Source organism: Nannospalax galili, unplaced genomic scaffold (assembly GCF_000622305.1).
Source record: "Nannospalax galili isolate Female #2095 unplaced genomic scaffold, S.galili_v1.0 scaffold28, whole genome shotgun sequence".
Taxonomy (NCBI): domain Eukaryota; kingdom Metazoa; phylum Chordata; class Mammalia; order Rodentia; family Spalacidae; genus Nannospalax; species Nannospalax galili.
The window spans coordinates 1351090-1367129 of NW_008359594.1; the positions used below are offsets into that span (position 1 = coordinate 1351090).

At 44.1% G+C, this 16040-nt stretch overlaps 1 protein-coding gene across 2 annotated transcripts in view; it reads right to left on the minus strand.

Annotated features, from left to right (window-relative positions):
• Tbc1d2b (TBC1 domain family member 2B) overlaps nucleotides 1-16040 on the minus strand; it is a 104182-nt gene that overhangs the window by 74167 nt on the left and 13975 nt on the right. For both annotated transcript variants that reach the window (XM_029558803.1, XM_008823394.3), the window contains exon 2: nucleotides 3191-3344. In XM_029558803.1, the coding sequence (XP_029414663.1) occupies nucleotides 3191-3344 (154 nt within the window). The remainder of the gene's footprint in view (nucleotides 1-3190; nucleotides 3345-16040) is intronic.

The window sequence follows — 16040 nt, forward strand, 5'->3', positions numbered from 1 at the left end:
ATCCTTGATTATCAGCACCTATAAAGACCTGCATGCAGGGGCTGGAAAGAAGGAGCAGTGGTTAAGCGCACTGGCTGCTCTTGCAGAGGACCTACATTCAGTTCCCAGCATCCCTGTAGCAGCTAACAACTGTTGGTAACTCAGTTCCAGGGGATCCAACACCCTTTTCTGTCCTCCATGGATACTACACGACACAGGCACACTTACATACATGCAGGCAATATATTCATGCCCATAAAATAAAAATAAATAAGTAAAATAATTTTTAAAGACCTACATGCAGACCCTTGGCTTCTTTCATCTTTGCAAAGGAATAATTTGAAACCAGGTCCTTATCCTACCAAACCCATCAGCCAGTGGAGAATGGTGTTTGAGGCACAGCATACTTTCAGAAGCCAGGCTGCAAATGGACAGCAGACAGAACACATAATGAAGCCATAAAGTCACCCCACTTTCTAAAACTTGCCTGAAAATCTGAACTCCAATCATACAAATAAACAGTCTCTAAAGCTAGGAAATTTAGGAATATAGGCAATTATGTGACAGTGTCAGTTCATGACCAAGTATTCATTCCAGCTTCTCCTTTCTTAGAGACCTTGCTTTTGATGGCCATGTGCTGAGCTTGGCCCCCCAGATTCCTCTCTCTCTCCAGTCATTTGACATGGCCATGAGGAATGGCCATGTGATGGTCAGCTAATGACACATAAGCTGAAGGTTTCTGGGAAAGCGTCCTTCTTTTTCATATGAATGCCACTGAGAGTCAGTGGGCATGAATCAGAAAGCTAGCTCTAAGAATGGAGCAGAGTTAAGGTGGCCTAGGCTCCTCAACAGTACTCAGGAGTCAGCTCCAGCTCTGACCTGCCTGTGAGTGAGAAAAATACTAATACTCTTGTTAATCTGGTTTCCTGTCACATGCAGTGAAATATAATCATAGACCATTCAAGGTCACATCATCAGATGTATGTGTGTGTGTGTGTGTGTGTGTGTGTGTGTGTGTGTGTGTGTATATCTCTACATAAATATCTCTACACTTAGCAATATGGTTTCCCAGTCAATCTTCATGAGATGGGAATGTGGACAAACTCTGTTTTCACAGTAGCTTATATACTCCTACACGAGAGGGAAAGTGACTTGCTCAGAGCCTCACTATCAGTAACTATCACAGCCAAGACCTCAAATCAGGCCCCCAGGGCTTCTTCCACAAGACAGGATCACCTTCCAAGATACACACCTGGCTCTTCACACATAGTGTCAGTTCCTTCTATCTTTCCCCATGCTGATTTTAGGTGCTTGGAGGGTCTTGATGGGTGACATTCATTCAACTACAACTAAAGTATCCCAAGAGGGGGAAAAATGTGTTCCAAATGACAGGGTGACTGGGAGACAACAGTAGGAAAGTTTGATTTTTCAGGTAAACTACAGTTATAGTCTAGAAGTTATCATGGTTAGGGCACTGCCACATAATCATGCAATTTATCTTTTTGGGGGAATCTTTTGGGGATAGGGTCTGCAGAAGTCTACGAAGGCACAGGGATTCTAGAACACAACTAGCTGCATATGCGAACACTATCCTTTGGTGTGACAACACCCCTAGGTGCTGCACTGTATTCAGCTGGGCAGAGGGTCCACAAGCTGTATGGAGAGCAGACCACAGCTCTTAATCAGTGTTTGAACAAGCCTGTACTGATTTCTGTTTTAATGTACATTCCCTGGTGTATTTCAAAATGCTAGTACAAGGGGCTGGAGAGATAACTCAGCAGTTAAGAGCACTGGCTGCTCCTACAGAGGACCCAGGTTCAGTTCCCAGAAACCATTTGGTGGCTCACAACTGCCTGTAACTCCAGTTCCAGGGGATCCGACATCCTCTTCTGACCTCCACAGGGATTACACTGCATGTACTTACACACATGCAGGCAAAACACTAATATACATAAAAATAAACACTAGGTATAGGGGCTAAAGAGATGCTCAGTAACTAAGAGCACTTGCTGCTCTTGCAGAGGACCCAGGTTCAATTCCCAGCACTCATATCAGATGGCTCACAGCCACCTGTAACTCCAGCTCCAGGGGATCAGGCACACTTTCCTGGCCTCCTCAGGCACATGCATACACATGTGTATATACTCACACACAAACGCAGACATCAATAAAAGTTCAAACAAATCTTCTAAAAATTGCTAGTATAGTGATAGTGAGATGGTTTAACAGGTAAAGGGGCTTGCTGTAAACCTGATGACCTGAGTTTGAGTCCCAGGGCCTACATGGGAGAAGGAGGGAATTGACACCTGTAAATTGTCCTGTGATCTCCACACACCCACAATGGAACGTGTGTGCTCACCCTGACACAGAGGTGTACATACACATACAAATGAATGAATGAATGAATGAATGAATGAATGAAATTTTTAAATGTGAGTACAATGGCCTGGCCATTTTAGGACTCATTTCAGAGCTCAGGAGTCTATTTTTTCCAAGTTCATTCTACCTACCTGATAAAAGCCTTTAAAAAGTCCCACCCCATAGCCTTGGCAGGGGGTAGCTGGGTGAGATGATCAGCAATAACTATCTCATTCTTTCTAGAAAGCTCAATATGATCAATAATCATGGGAAGATTATGGGATTTAAATTCTGCTATTCAAATACAAAAGCACATTATGTCTGGCTACAAATGGTTAGGAATTGCCATGACTTATGAAAATGCCATGAATCTAGAATAAAATAAAAACAGTGCTTGAGTGTTTAAGTATTCCTAGGAAATACTGGAAAGTAACAAGTGGAATGCTTTGAGAATACCTTCCTGGCACATTAAAAATGCAAAGCCTAAGAAGTCAGTCCAGGCGGGAATACATAGTGTGAGAACTTCATCTTCAAGTATGGTAGAAGACAGACTGGCCTTGAAGCAGAATGGAAGGTATATGTTGTGGGTTGTAACTTCAGGTATATACATGTTGGCTTCAGTCATTCCTGTCATTCACCTGACACCAGCCTTGCCTGACACCCTGGCCAACACTGGCTTGAAAATGGTTCTGTACCTAGAGCACTCCGCACTATGGGATGCCACCCATTCAAAAAGATCACCAGTATTTTCATTCTGAATCCATTTTCACTCACTGCTAAGTTGACTTGCTGTGTCAAATAGCTATGCACAAAGAACACGGGTGGGGGGGGCGTCCCTCCATTTGTGCCTTACCTGTGTTATCTCTGGCTACGAGTCCCTTCGGAAAATCCCCTGGAGTTGGAGAAGTCCTGCTGTCCCATTTCACCATGTCCAGGCTGTTGCAATATTCCCATCTTTTCTGCTGAAGTTCCTGTAACCAGTAAGTCATAAGCTGACGATTAGGAGCCTAGAGAGAAAGGAGGAAGAAAACCTTGTTATGGCCACCAGTAAAATAAAAGCTAAAAAATGCGTACAAACTAGACACATGAAAGAGCATCAGTAAGAAGAAAGTAACTTGGTTTCCCAGTGGAACTTGATGGTAAGACCCTACCACTAAAGACAACCATTCGCTTCAGACACAGACTGCAAAGTTATCAAGCTGGAAATGAGCTGGAAGCTTCCTCTGTGCCGATCTTTCACGGTGCCAGAAGATGTTATATAGGTTGCTGGGGGGAGAAAAACCATCAACTGTGATTCCAGTTGTGAACACTGAAAACTACAATACCAACCTGCCAATGTGCCTACTGGTATAACAGTGGCTTGCTTATGATGGGGTTAAATTAACCACTTTCTGATTGGCTTTTAGGCCTACCAAATATAAGGGAAACCATCCTTGATACTATAAATCTGGTTAAGAACCTGTGGTTGAAGAGGTCACAGGCCCCAAAGAGGAACCTACTAATTGCTAAATGCACATGCTGGTAAACTGCCTTCTAAACATTCATATTTATACCCAATGATTAGTGATGCTCTCAGCCTTGGTCTCAGAAGCTTCCCATAGCTGCAAGCAGTAGTTAATAAGAGGCTCCTAACTGATCAAAGTGCCAAGAGTAAGCAATAGTGGAGTACTCAACCCAAAACAGGACCTCTATATAACCCTCTCTAAGGCTCAGGTAACATCTGGGAAGAGGGGGCAGGAGGATAAGGGAAGGGTGCTACAAAAAGACATCTGAACATGACATGGCTGTTGCAATCATGAACTCACTGCAGCTGTGGTGACCAGTACAAGACTACAGCTGTCAAGATTTCCTCATGGATAAGGAGGGGCTCATGAGGCCCCACACCTCCCTTAGGGACTTCATGGTAGCTAAATGTTATTGTGGGGGGGTGTCTTTTTCTTCAGTGGTGTAGTCACTGAAAAGTATCCCATGCTCCAGTAACTAGCCTCCCACCCATGCTCATGCAAGCAGCCCCAACTGAACTCAGTGGGTCACACACAGAGAAAGACGTAAAAGTAGGAAGGGAATCTATTAGGAAAATGAAGGGTTTCAGTGTTAAGAGGGAGGGGTGAGAGAGCAATTGGGGTGAAAATGACTACAATTCATTATAAACACACATGAAACTGACAAAGAATAAATTTAAAGGCAGAGGAAGAGGAAGAGGATGACTAGGAAGAGAAGGAGGAAGAGAAGTAGAAAGAGGAAGAAGAAGAAGAAGAAGAAGAGGGGGAGGGGAGAGGAGAGGGTTCAGTTTTAGTTAAAGGCACTTGCTCTTATACACCTGGTGATCTGAGTTAAATCCCTGGAACTCATGTAAAGGTAGAAGGAGAGAACCAAATTCACAAAGTGGTCCTCTGACCTCCACACATCCACCATGGATAACATGTGCACCCCAACCCGCCTCCTCATGCACACACAGATATACACACAATGAGAGAGAGAACACAAGAGGATTTCAGTCACAGGATTAGAAGCTGTTGCTCCAGAGTTAGTTAAGCAAATAGTAATTCTAAGATACAGATTTTAACCCAATTTATTAAAAAACGTTTTTATACAGACATGCTCACAGGCCAATCAGATAAAGACATTCCCCAACTGAGGTTCCTTCTTCCTGGGTGTGGAAGCTGATAAACAAAGCTAGCCAGATATAAGGCTTAGTGGTGGTTCACACCTTTAATCCCAGCACTTGGGAGGCAGATGCAGGTAGATTTCTGTGGGTTTAAGACCAGCCAGTTCTACACAGTGAGTTTCAGATGAGTCAAATCTACATAGTGAAACTGTTTCAAATGAAACCACACACACACACACACACACACACACACACACACACAAAATCTATGTGAATGTTTATAAAGGCTTTATTCACAATTGCCAAAAACTGTCAACAGCTATACTTCATCTGGTGAACAGATAAAAAGACTGTGGTACATCCATACAATGAAATACTACTCAGCAATTAAAAGGAGCAAAATGTTAATTCACAATCTATATGAATATTAAATACATTTTGCTAACTGAAATAAGTCAGATCACAAAGGTCACATATTATGTCTCCAAACAACCTGAAAAGGCAAAATTATGAGGACAGAAACAAATCTGGAGTTTTTAGCGCTTAAGGGTGAGACAGGAGCTGACTACAAAGGAGCAGCACCAGAGAATTTGGGATGATGGAATTATCTCATATCACAACCATCCTGGTAGAGTCATGATTTTATATACTAATCTAAACCCAAAAAACTGTATACCACAAAGACTGAATTTCACTCTGTACCATAAGTACATTAAGGAAAAAAAAGAAATCAACTAACCAAGTGCTGGGGAGATAGTTGGTAGGTAAGAGCACTTGCATTAAGCACGAGGACCTGAATTCAAATCCCCAGAGCCCATGTGAAAAGCCAGGCATGGCTACTATATGACCACCTGTAACCCCAGCACTGTGCAGATAGCAGCAGGACAGTCACTAGGGCTTGTTGGCTACCAGTCTAGCTCTAGGTTCAGTGAGAGACCCTGACTGAAGGGAACAAGGTGCAGAGTGATAGAGCAGGAAACCTAATATCTGTCTTTGGCCTGTACCCTACACATCACACACACACACACACACACACACACACACACACACGTGCGAGAAATCAATGAAGATATGGGGAATCCCAAATTACGAACCTAGCTGCAAATAAACCAACTAGGTGCGGGTCACGGATCTCCCAACAGCCCTTTGCAAGACTCAAGAAGAAGGAAGGGTGCCGTGTCACAACTGTGGGAACATCACTAATTCTGGAACCCAGTGAGGTGTGCAGAATTCAGACACCATGCTTCCAGATGACAGGTAATGTAAAAACTGTCCTGCATGAAAGTAATGAACCTACAGACTAAACTGCTACTATGTAGAAGCAAAAGAAATAAGGACAGAGGTTTCCGGGCCCTGTGACTACAGCCTGGGCTTTTTTGTGATACCATTTGCAGCATTGGCCCCAAGTAAGGAAAACCATCTACTACAGGATCTCTGGGTATTTATGGAAAATTCTTCCAACTATCAGCCAAGCTCTCATTTCATCCACTCATCCAACAACTTAACTGAATACTTCTCGAGTATCAAAAACTGGGGCTTGGCCCATTAGAAAACAAACCAGTTGTTTCCAGGGTGTGTTGAAAGCTCTGACAAAGGGAATGGGGTGAGGTGGACAGCACTACATACAGAGGGATGCCTCCTCATACAGCACAGGTGAGATGAAGGGAAAGGTACTTAAAGATTAGCACCTGCCACCTGCAGCCTGAACACTTCAAAGTACTGGCTTACTGTCTCTCTTCAATAAACCTAAGCTCTGAGGTGCCTCCTGTAATTCTAGCTCAGTGTCAGGCACTTATTTATTAAGTGAAAGAATAAACGAACAACAAAGCAGACAGTAACCCAGGGTTTGGTTTTTAAAGATATTATGTAGAGGGGCTGGAGAGATGGCTCAGTGGTTAAGAATACTGATTGTTCTTGCAGAAGATGCAGGTTCAAATCCCAGCACCCACATGGCAGCTAACAACTGTCCGAAACTCCACTTCCAGGGGATCCTACAACCTCTTCTGCCCTCCGCGGGCATTGCATGACATGGGTGCAGTTACCTACACACAGGCAATACATGCATACACATAAAATAAAAATAAATAAAATTTTTTTAAAAAGTATTATATAGCAATTTCCTCCCAGCTAAGACACTCCATCCTGGAGGAAAGCTCCTTAAGAAAGGATGTTAAAAAGGACCTGGAGCAACAGGATGGTCTAAGGAAGAGGTACAACATTCCATCTTTCAGGGAAATTTGTCAGCTCAGGAAGTAAATTAGCTTCAGGAAGTCCCTGAAACTGGTAGGTTCACTAGGCCCCTCCTTCCTCAAGCACATATAAGCAGTAAGGACTGCTGAGAGATACTTGCAGACCAGAGTGCCTGGAAGAGGCTCAGTATGCTACAGGTTTCCTGCATTCATGAGTTGTCACCCATGCGGGGGTGGGCTTCCGCAATGCAGCTGTCATTTGAGTCATTTCTGTTCCTGTAAGTAACCCCTCACCCACTCCTGTAAGTAACCCCAATAAACTCACTGGTTCACCAAGTCGGACTTTGGTGGCATCCTTTGGTCTGTCACGGGTTCCCTCTCTGGGGTGAGTAGCTACTCATATCTCTCAGGAATAGTGTCACACAGCAAAAGGGGATGCAGGCAGCATCCAGAACAAGAAGTAAGAAGGGACACCAGACAGAGGGGTTATGCAGAAGCCCACTGGCAGGGCAGCAGAGGTGGCAGGCAGAGGAGGTGGTTTGGCAGAACCCAGGCTGGTCTCCCATTCACTTCCTAAAGAGGTAGAACAGGGAGCTAGCAGGGCACTGGCAAAGTGAGACAATGCCACTGCTGGTGAGAACGTGGGGCAGAGGTATAGACTTGGATAGGAGGAGGAGGTCAATTACCTCATCAGCCCCAGAAGTCAAGAGCCCACTTTGGAGCCCCACAAATTGCATCTGGGCTCTGAGTGGCAAAATGGTTGTAGGCAGGATAGCAGCAGCTGGGCTCAACCCTGGGGCAAAGCACAGAATGCAGGCACCACCACCCCTACTTCCAGAGAAGGAAGGGAGTCCCAGCGCAAGTCAGGGACTAGGAGACAACTGGCCACAGTCCAAGCATAAAGCCCCCTAGTCCTGGCTCCCTTTCTCAAGATCAGGATGGAAAGTGACTTCCTAGGTCACACAGTTGAGTCCATGATAGGGCTGGCCCTGAGACTCTATACACCTACATCTACCTCCACAGGCAAGCGCTTGGGGGGTGGGGGGTGACCTAGACCTCCTACTTCTCCCTGCCTGGCCCACTCCTCCATGATCATCCTGGGAGAAGCCAGGACAGGGATGTACCTCAAGTCAGGCAGCACTTGTTCTCCTCCTACTTCTCCAGCCTGCACATCTACTGTGATTTCACTTGGGCTCAGGGGCACTGGTTGCTCAGCAAGTTTGACGCAGGCCAGCTGAGTGAGACCCCATCTAGTATCTCCCAAAATTTGGGTATCTCAGTTCAGCTCAACTAGTGACAATGAGCCCATCACCATACAGCCATAGCAACAGGGATGAGGGCTAGACTGAGAAGGATCAGTATCTGCCCCCACCCTCAGAAGACTGACCATTTAAAATGCTGTACACAGTCCCATGTTCTGGAGAGTCAGGCAAACATTCCTCCCCCTTATAGTTGAAGGAGCAGAGACAAGGCAAAGCTCAGACTGCTCAGAAGAGCACTGGGAAGCCCTGATTCCAGGAAAGCTCCCAGCAAGAGGCTGTGTCAGCATTCACTTTCGGCTCACAGAGCCTAATCCAGAGTCTGCCCAACAGCAGTTTCTACATCTACTCACCAGTCAAGGCCCAATGCACATGATTCCTCCTCAGAAATTTCCCTGACCTGAGCAAAGGCTGTGTGTGCACGATCTGGACATAGCAGCCATCTGTACCTCTAGGTGCCATGAAATGCTAGTTTAGAGAATGGAGCCAGGCATGCCTCCTTCAGCTGAGAAGGAACTATCCTTGACAGTTGCCTGAGAAGTACCATGTGATGCTCTAGCTGCTGCCCTAAATCCTTATGCCTAGGCCACCATAGCTCTGAACCCAGTGGGCCCTGTCCCTTCTCTTGGATGCCAGGGACTCCCTTCCCCCCGAAAGCCAGCCAGCTCTCAAATTGTGCTCAAAATAATCCTGTAATAAATAATTTAATCTAGCTGGGCTTGGTGGCACATGCCTTTAATCCCAGCACTCAGGAGGCAGAGGCAGGCTAATCTGCAAGTTTGAGGCCATCCAGGGCTACACAGTGAGACCTTGACTTGAAAAAAAATGTATCTCAGCCAGGCGTGGTGGTGCACGCCTTTAATCCCAGCACTCGGGACTCAGAGGCAGGCGGATCTCTGTGAATTCAAGGCCAGCCTGGTCTACATAGTGAGTTCAGGTCAGGTGGGACTACAGGGAGATCCTGTCTCAAAAAGACAAAAAAGAAAAAATGTATCTCAAATTAGTTGGTTTCAACATACATTTCTTTTTGTTAAACATACATTTCTTAGCCGGGCGTGGTGGCGCATGCCTATAGTCCCAGCATTTGGGAGGCAGAGGCAGGCAGATGTCTGTGAGTTCAAGGCCAGCCTGGTCTCCATAGTGAGTTCCAGGGCAGCTGGGGCTACAGGGAGACCCTGCTTCAAAAAGACAAAAACAAACAAACAAACAAACAAACAAAAAACAAAATTGGATGTACATTTCTTTTTAAATTTTTCTTTTTTTTTTAATATGAGTTTACCATCACATTTGGAATCTTATTATTTTTGGAGAAACAAAAGGTCCTATTACTTATAAAGCTTTTAATAATCACAAGTCTAAATAGAACAACTGTACCTATCATTATTTTATAAATGTCAATACACATTTTTAAAACATTTATTCATTTTTATTTTATGCGTATGAGTGTTTTGCGTGCATATATGTAAGTGCACCTGTGTCATGTAATGCCCACGGAGGCCAGAAGAGGGTGTTGGATCCTCTGGAACTGCAGTTAACAGACAAGTTGGTAGCTGCCATATAGTTGCTGGGAACCAAACCTACATCCTCTATAAGAGTAGACAGTGTTCTTAACTGAGCTATCTCTCCAGCCCCTAACATGTTTTTTAATTAAAACATCTAGGCTGGGTATGGTGGCACCCACCTTCAATCCTAGCACTTGGGAGGCAAAGACAGGCAGATTTCTGAGAGATTAAGACCTGTCTGGTCTACTATTGTGAATTCCAGGCCAGCTGAGGTTACAAGGAGACCCTGTTTCCAAAAGAAAAAAAAGAAAAAAAAAAAAATTGGATGTAAAAAAATTTTATTCCCCATTTTACATGTTGACCATCCAGATACAATGTACATCTGTATAAAACAAAACACTTTAGGGACTGGAGAGAAGGCTCCTCAGTGGTTCGGAACACTGACTGTCCTTGCAGAAGACCCAGGTTCAAATCCCAGCACCCACATGGCAGCTAACAACTGTCTGTAACTCCAGTTCTAGGGGATCCAACAGCCTCTTCTGTCCTCCACAGGCACTGCACAATGCAGGCTAGCTCCAGGCTAGCCAGAGCTACGTGGGGGTGGGGGGAGAAACTGGGCATGGTGGTATACCCAGCACTGGGAGGCAAAAAAGGAGATTTCTGGGGCTTTGCTGGTTAGCCAGCCTAGCCTACTTGGTGAATTCCAGGCCAAGGAGAGAATGTGTCTCAAAAAAAAAAAAAAAAAAAAAAAAAAAAAAGCACCCAAGGAAAAAGGGCCAAAGTTATATCCTCTGGCCTTCATTCCCAAGTGCATAACCCCATCCTCAAACATGCATGCGCATACGCACATGCACGCACACAAACAGTACATTTCAGAAGCCATAATAATTCTCTGACCCACAGCCCCATTCCTAGGAATCTGTCCCAAGTACCCCAAAAGAAGAAAAGGGGATTATGCCATATATATATAAAATGTTCGTTCATTCAATCTACAAACATTTATGGAGACCAGCTTGGGCTAGGTCCCAGCAGTTAGCATTAGGGACTCAGAACCCAAGCAGGCTATCAATTCCTGCCACTGAGACACTCCTAGAAAACAAATGTTTTCTTCTACCCAGTTACAAACAATGAAATACACATTCACAGCATAATCAACATAAAATGTCCAGCTGGCTTAAGGTAAGTTGGAAGACAGACATCTAGCAGGTTAGTAGCAGGTTAGACCACTGTCTTCTCAGATTGATGGCTCTCTGAATAAAGCCGTTTTTAAGATTAAAAAAAAAAAAAAAGTCCAGCAATATAATTAAGAAATCCATCCTAGGTCTGGCATGGTAGCACACGCCTCTAATTCCAGCACTCGGGAGGCAGAGGCAGGTGGATCTCTGAGAGTTCAAGGCTAGCTTGGTCTACATAGCAAGTTCCAGGCCAGTTGGGACTACAGGGAGACCCTGTCTCAAAAATACCAAAGAAAAGAAGAAAGAAAGAAAAAGAAAGAGAGAGAGAGAGAGAGAAAGAAGGAAAGAAAGAAAAAATCTTTGTGCATTCTACAAACTAAAAAAGTCCAGTCCAAATTCAAAGCATGGCAAAGAAATTACAAAATTCACCTATCTTGGAGATTTCTGAAAAAATAAATAGGGGAGGAGTTGCCCTACCATAGTTAAATATATTATAAAGCTACAATAATTAAAGCAGCAGTATATACGGCAACAAACCAAAATACAGGACTAAGAATATACATGAATATTTAAATAACATTTTTAACCAAGCCAGTGGAGAAAGTATTAACTATTAAATAAGGGCATTAAGACAACCATCAAACATCTGAAAAGAAATAAAATTACCATGATCTCTGACCTACATGAGAAACCTGCCATACTAAAGAATTATCTCAAATTTGATTTACAATTTAATAAATTAATAAATTGAATGCAAACCATTAGATGAATGAATTAAGGGCTTAATAAATTAATGAATGGAATGAAATAAGACACACTAAATTATAAGAAAATGTCCATATAATTAAGATTATTCATCTCCTGCCTCTTGAAGCAAGTTATATAGACGTCTACCACATTTTAAGGAGCTGGAAGGGATGGTTCAGTTTCAAACAGAGCCACATGGCAGAGCAGAAACTCACCAGGGAGTTTAGCACAGATCTTGCATCTTGCGAGCAGGAAATGGTGAGGGCCAGTCTTTGACCCGGAGACTCCTCAGAAGACAAATACTATGTGCACCAAGGCATGTGGACAAGGAACACAAGCCACTCTTTTAGGACTGAGCCTGAAGTGACAGCTAGGAGGACAGACCCATCAAACGCAGGCCACCAGCTGCTTCTCCCATGGGCAACTCTAGCGGGCCAGGCCTGCTCCAGGCTGACACTGCAGGGAGTTACTGAGAGTCACAGGATTGATTTTTCTCCCCAGCAACACAGAAGAAATGGTTGTCCTCACATTTTTATTCTCTCGGAATAGAAAGTCTTTCTAAACCCACAAAGCAAGCAAGAAAAAAAATGTCTATGCGACTAAAACACCAGAAGTAAAATTAAGACAATGACAAACTAAAAAGCTTGAAGAACTTCCAAGTCTCTGAGCTCAACTACACAGCTTTGGGGGCTCCTCACTCAGCCTGAACTGAGGCCTGTTTGCCCAATAAACAACCAGTAAACACCTTATTCATCTTTACTTTTATAAAAGTACATTTTGGACTTTAATTTCAAGGAATAACAATCTGTATTTGTTATGAAAACTTTGGAAACTGAGCTGGGCGTGGTGGCACATGTCTTTAAGCACTCAAGAGGCACAGGCAGATGGATCTCTGTGAGATCAAGCCAGTTTGGTCTACAAAGTGAGTTCCAGCCCACCTGGGGCTACCCTGCATCAAAAAACAAAAACAAACAACAACAATAAAAATTATGTAAATATAACCATATCACCAGATATAGTCTCTACCAAAACTTTGGTGTATTGCTTTCTGAATATTTTTCTGCGTGTGTGTGTGTGTGTGTGTGTGTGTGTGTGTGTGTGTATGCTCACTTTATAAAACTGGAATGAGGTAGGCTCTTCTGTAATCTACATTTGCATGTTAGTAATATTAAATATCATCACCTGGGGCTGGAGAGATGGCTCAGCAGTTAAGAGCACTGGCTGTTCTTGGAGAGGACCCGGATTTAATTCCCAGGGCCCGCATGGCAGCTAACAACTGTTCATAACTCCAGTTCCAGAGGGTCCAATGCCCTCTTCTGACCTCAGCAGGCATTGCAGGACACAGGTACACTTAACACACATGCAGACAATACACTCATATACATTAAATCAATAAATACATAAATAAATAAACCATCAAACAATTACCCTCTTCCAGACACTAAGCTTTCATTCTACACAGTCATTTACACATTAATCTCCCCAAACAGCATCATCTACCCTCCAGGGGGCCTAAACACCTGGCTGCACATCCTCACTCTACCACCAGCTAGCTGGGTGAGACAAAAACTTAATTTGGGCAAGTCTCAGATGTCTTGCTGGCAGAATGGAGATAACAGCAGGTCCCAGTTCCATGGTGGTGTTCCAAGTTGACTGAGTGAGTACTCACTATACCTTATTGAGCTTACCAAGATCTCACAGCCAGTTTCACAGTCACATTCACACCCACATCTGCACTAACCACTCTCAAGATGGATGGACATATGCTCAAGACAATCTCTACTGTCAGCATTTCAGCAGGAACAAGAAGTTCCTCTGTAGCATTTCTCAAATACTGAAAGACTGATGACCTCAAGTAACAGCAAAGTTCAATTTAAAACCCTGTGTGTTCACTTTAGGGGCACACCGGAGGTCATGCATCCTGCAGTGCACCGGTCTTCTGAGCCTCAGCTCTGGACTGCCAGTGTGGCACCCTAAGGCTGAGAGAGCAAGGCCTCCTCCACAGGACCATGACCTTCCCCCTACATTATGGATGAAAAAAGCCAGCTTTGCTCCCACTGCACCAACTCCCACCTAAATCCTACTGGCCCTTCAAGATCCAGTTCAGAGACTCCTTCTATGAGGCCACCCATGCCCCCTGCAAAGCCAATCATTCATCCCTCCAACAAGTTCTGTGACAATGCTCCACCTCATTCCTGGCTTAGGAAGCCAGACTCTGGGCTCCTCCCCAGGGGATCAGGTCCCACCTCATTTATAAACATAGCCAACAGTCACACAGGAGCCATAGAAAGGGGGGTTAAGTCTGTATACCCTACAGAAAGCTGTGTAAACCACATAGAAGACTTTACATGTTTCTTTTCTTTTCCTTTTTTTTTTTTTTTTTTTTTTTTTTTTTTTAAAAGGGAAAGTCAGTATTCCCTAAAAAAAACTGTGTAAACCCAATAGAAGATTTTTAATTTTTTTTTTTTTTTCCTTTTTTTTTTTTTTTTTTTTTTGGTCTTTTTGAAACAGGGTCTCCCTATAGTCCCACCTGACCTGAACTCACTATGTAGACCAGGCTGGCCTTGAACTCACAATGATCCGCCTGCCTCTGCCTCCCAAGTGCTGGGACTAAAGGTATGCACCGCCACACCCGGCATGTTTCTTAAGGGGGCAATGACTGCTTATCCAAAGGATCTCACCATTCTTAAATCTAAGGAAAGACACCTCCATTTCCAAAGAATAGCTAAGGTACTTCTCCCACAAGCAATAAAAAGCACAAGAATATTGTATATAGCCTGATAACACAAAACAAAATCCAGATGAAATGCAGACCACACCCCAAATCTGACAAATAACTATAGCTTCCAATTTTTCTTTGGAGTGTTTCAAAACCTTGAGTCTGGAAACAATCTCAGGGGATTGGGTTCCACACTAATGGGAAAAAAATGTATTTTTCCCCTTGGAAGATTTCTGAAATCTTGTTTCAGCCAGGTGCCTGAGACTAAGGCAAATAATACCAGACTTCACTCCTTAGAAGACAGAATGCAATTTCACAAACCTCCACTCATCTGAGGAACAAAAGGGATTCTCATTTTTATCTTTTTGAGCCACTAGCTTAAAATCAGCATCTTCATCTATCTTCTTAAAATTTATTTTTATATTATGAGTGTTATGCCTGCATGAGTGTAAATACACTTGTGTCGTGTAGTGCCCGCAGAAGACAGAAGAGGGCATTGGATTCTCTGGAACTGGAGTTTACAGAGGGTTGTTAGCTGCCATGTGGGTGCTAGAATTCAAACCCAGGTCTTCTCCAAGGACAATCAGTGGTCTTAACCCCTGAGCCATTTCTCTAGGCCCATCTTCATATATCTTAAAATACTCTCCTGAACTCTAACTCCTTTCCAAGAGCTGAGTGAAAATCCGGCCTGTCCCTGGGATGGGTGCCATGCCCAACCTCCTCTGGTGATGGCTGGCTACATGAGTGCCCCTATCTCTAGCACTAAAGCTGTTCCTTAGAAAGCATACACCTTGAGGAAAAAGCTACTTCTTAAAGGATATTTAGCTAAATTTGCTTTTTAACAGTTGAGCAGCTGGGTATAGTGGTTCAAACCTGTTATCCTAATGTTCAAAAATTGAAGAGAACTGCTGCAGTTTGAAGCCAACTTGGGCTACATAGTTAAGTTCCAGGCCAGTCTGAACTACAGAGTGGGACCCTGTTGGGGGAAAGTAGGCAAGTTCAGGTGATGGACTTAGAAGAAAGCCCAAAAGCAGATGAGAGAAAAGCCAGAAAGTATGCAGTAATGGGGCAGTAAGACACAGCTGGCCTATGAGGGACTGGCCACATCACAGCCTCTCAGCCCAGGCTGCCCACTGGACTGGCCACAGATTTCATGAGGACAAGGACAAGGCCGCTCCTTGGGCTTACTCTTCCCCATAGGAAATGGCAAAGTCTGTCAAATGCTTTCAGTTTCACAGAGAAAGAGAGCACAGGAGCTCCAAGTCACCAGACTGCTGCATTACTATACAGAACCTTATCAATTCTGCAAGGCACAGTATGGGAAGGCCTGTGTGTAGGACCTGCGTGTAGGCAGTGTATGCACTCCAGATGAATAAGAACTCTATGGTCACAGCCAGGAGCCTGCCAGACAGCCCCGCTCCAATGCCACCCCAGTGGTTACACACTGCACCATACAGCATGATGGCTGGCTCCTCACACTAGGCTTTGGAAGCAGGGAAGCTGC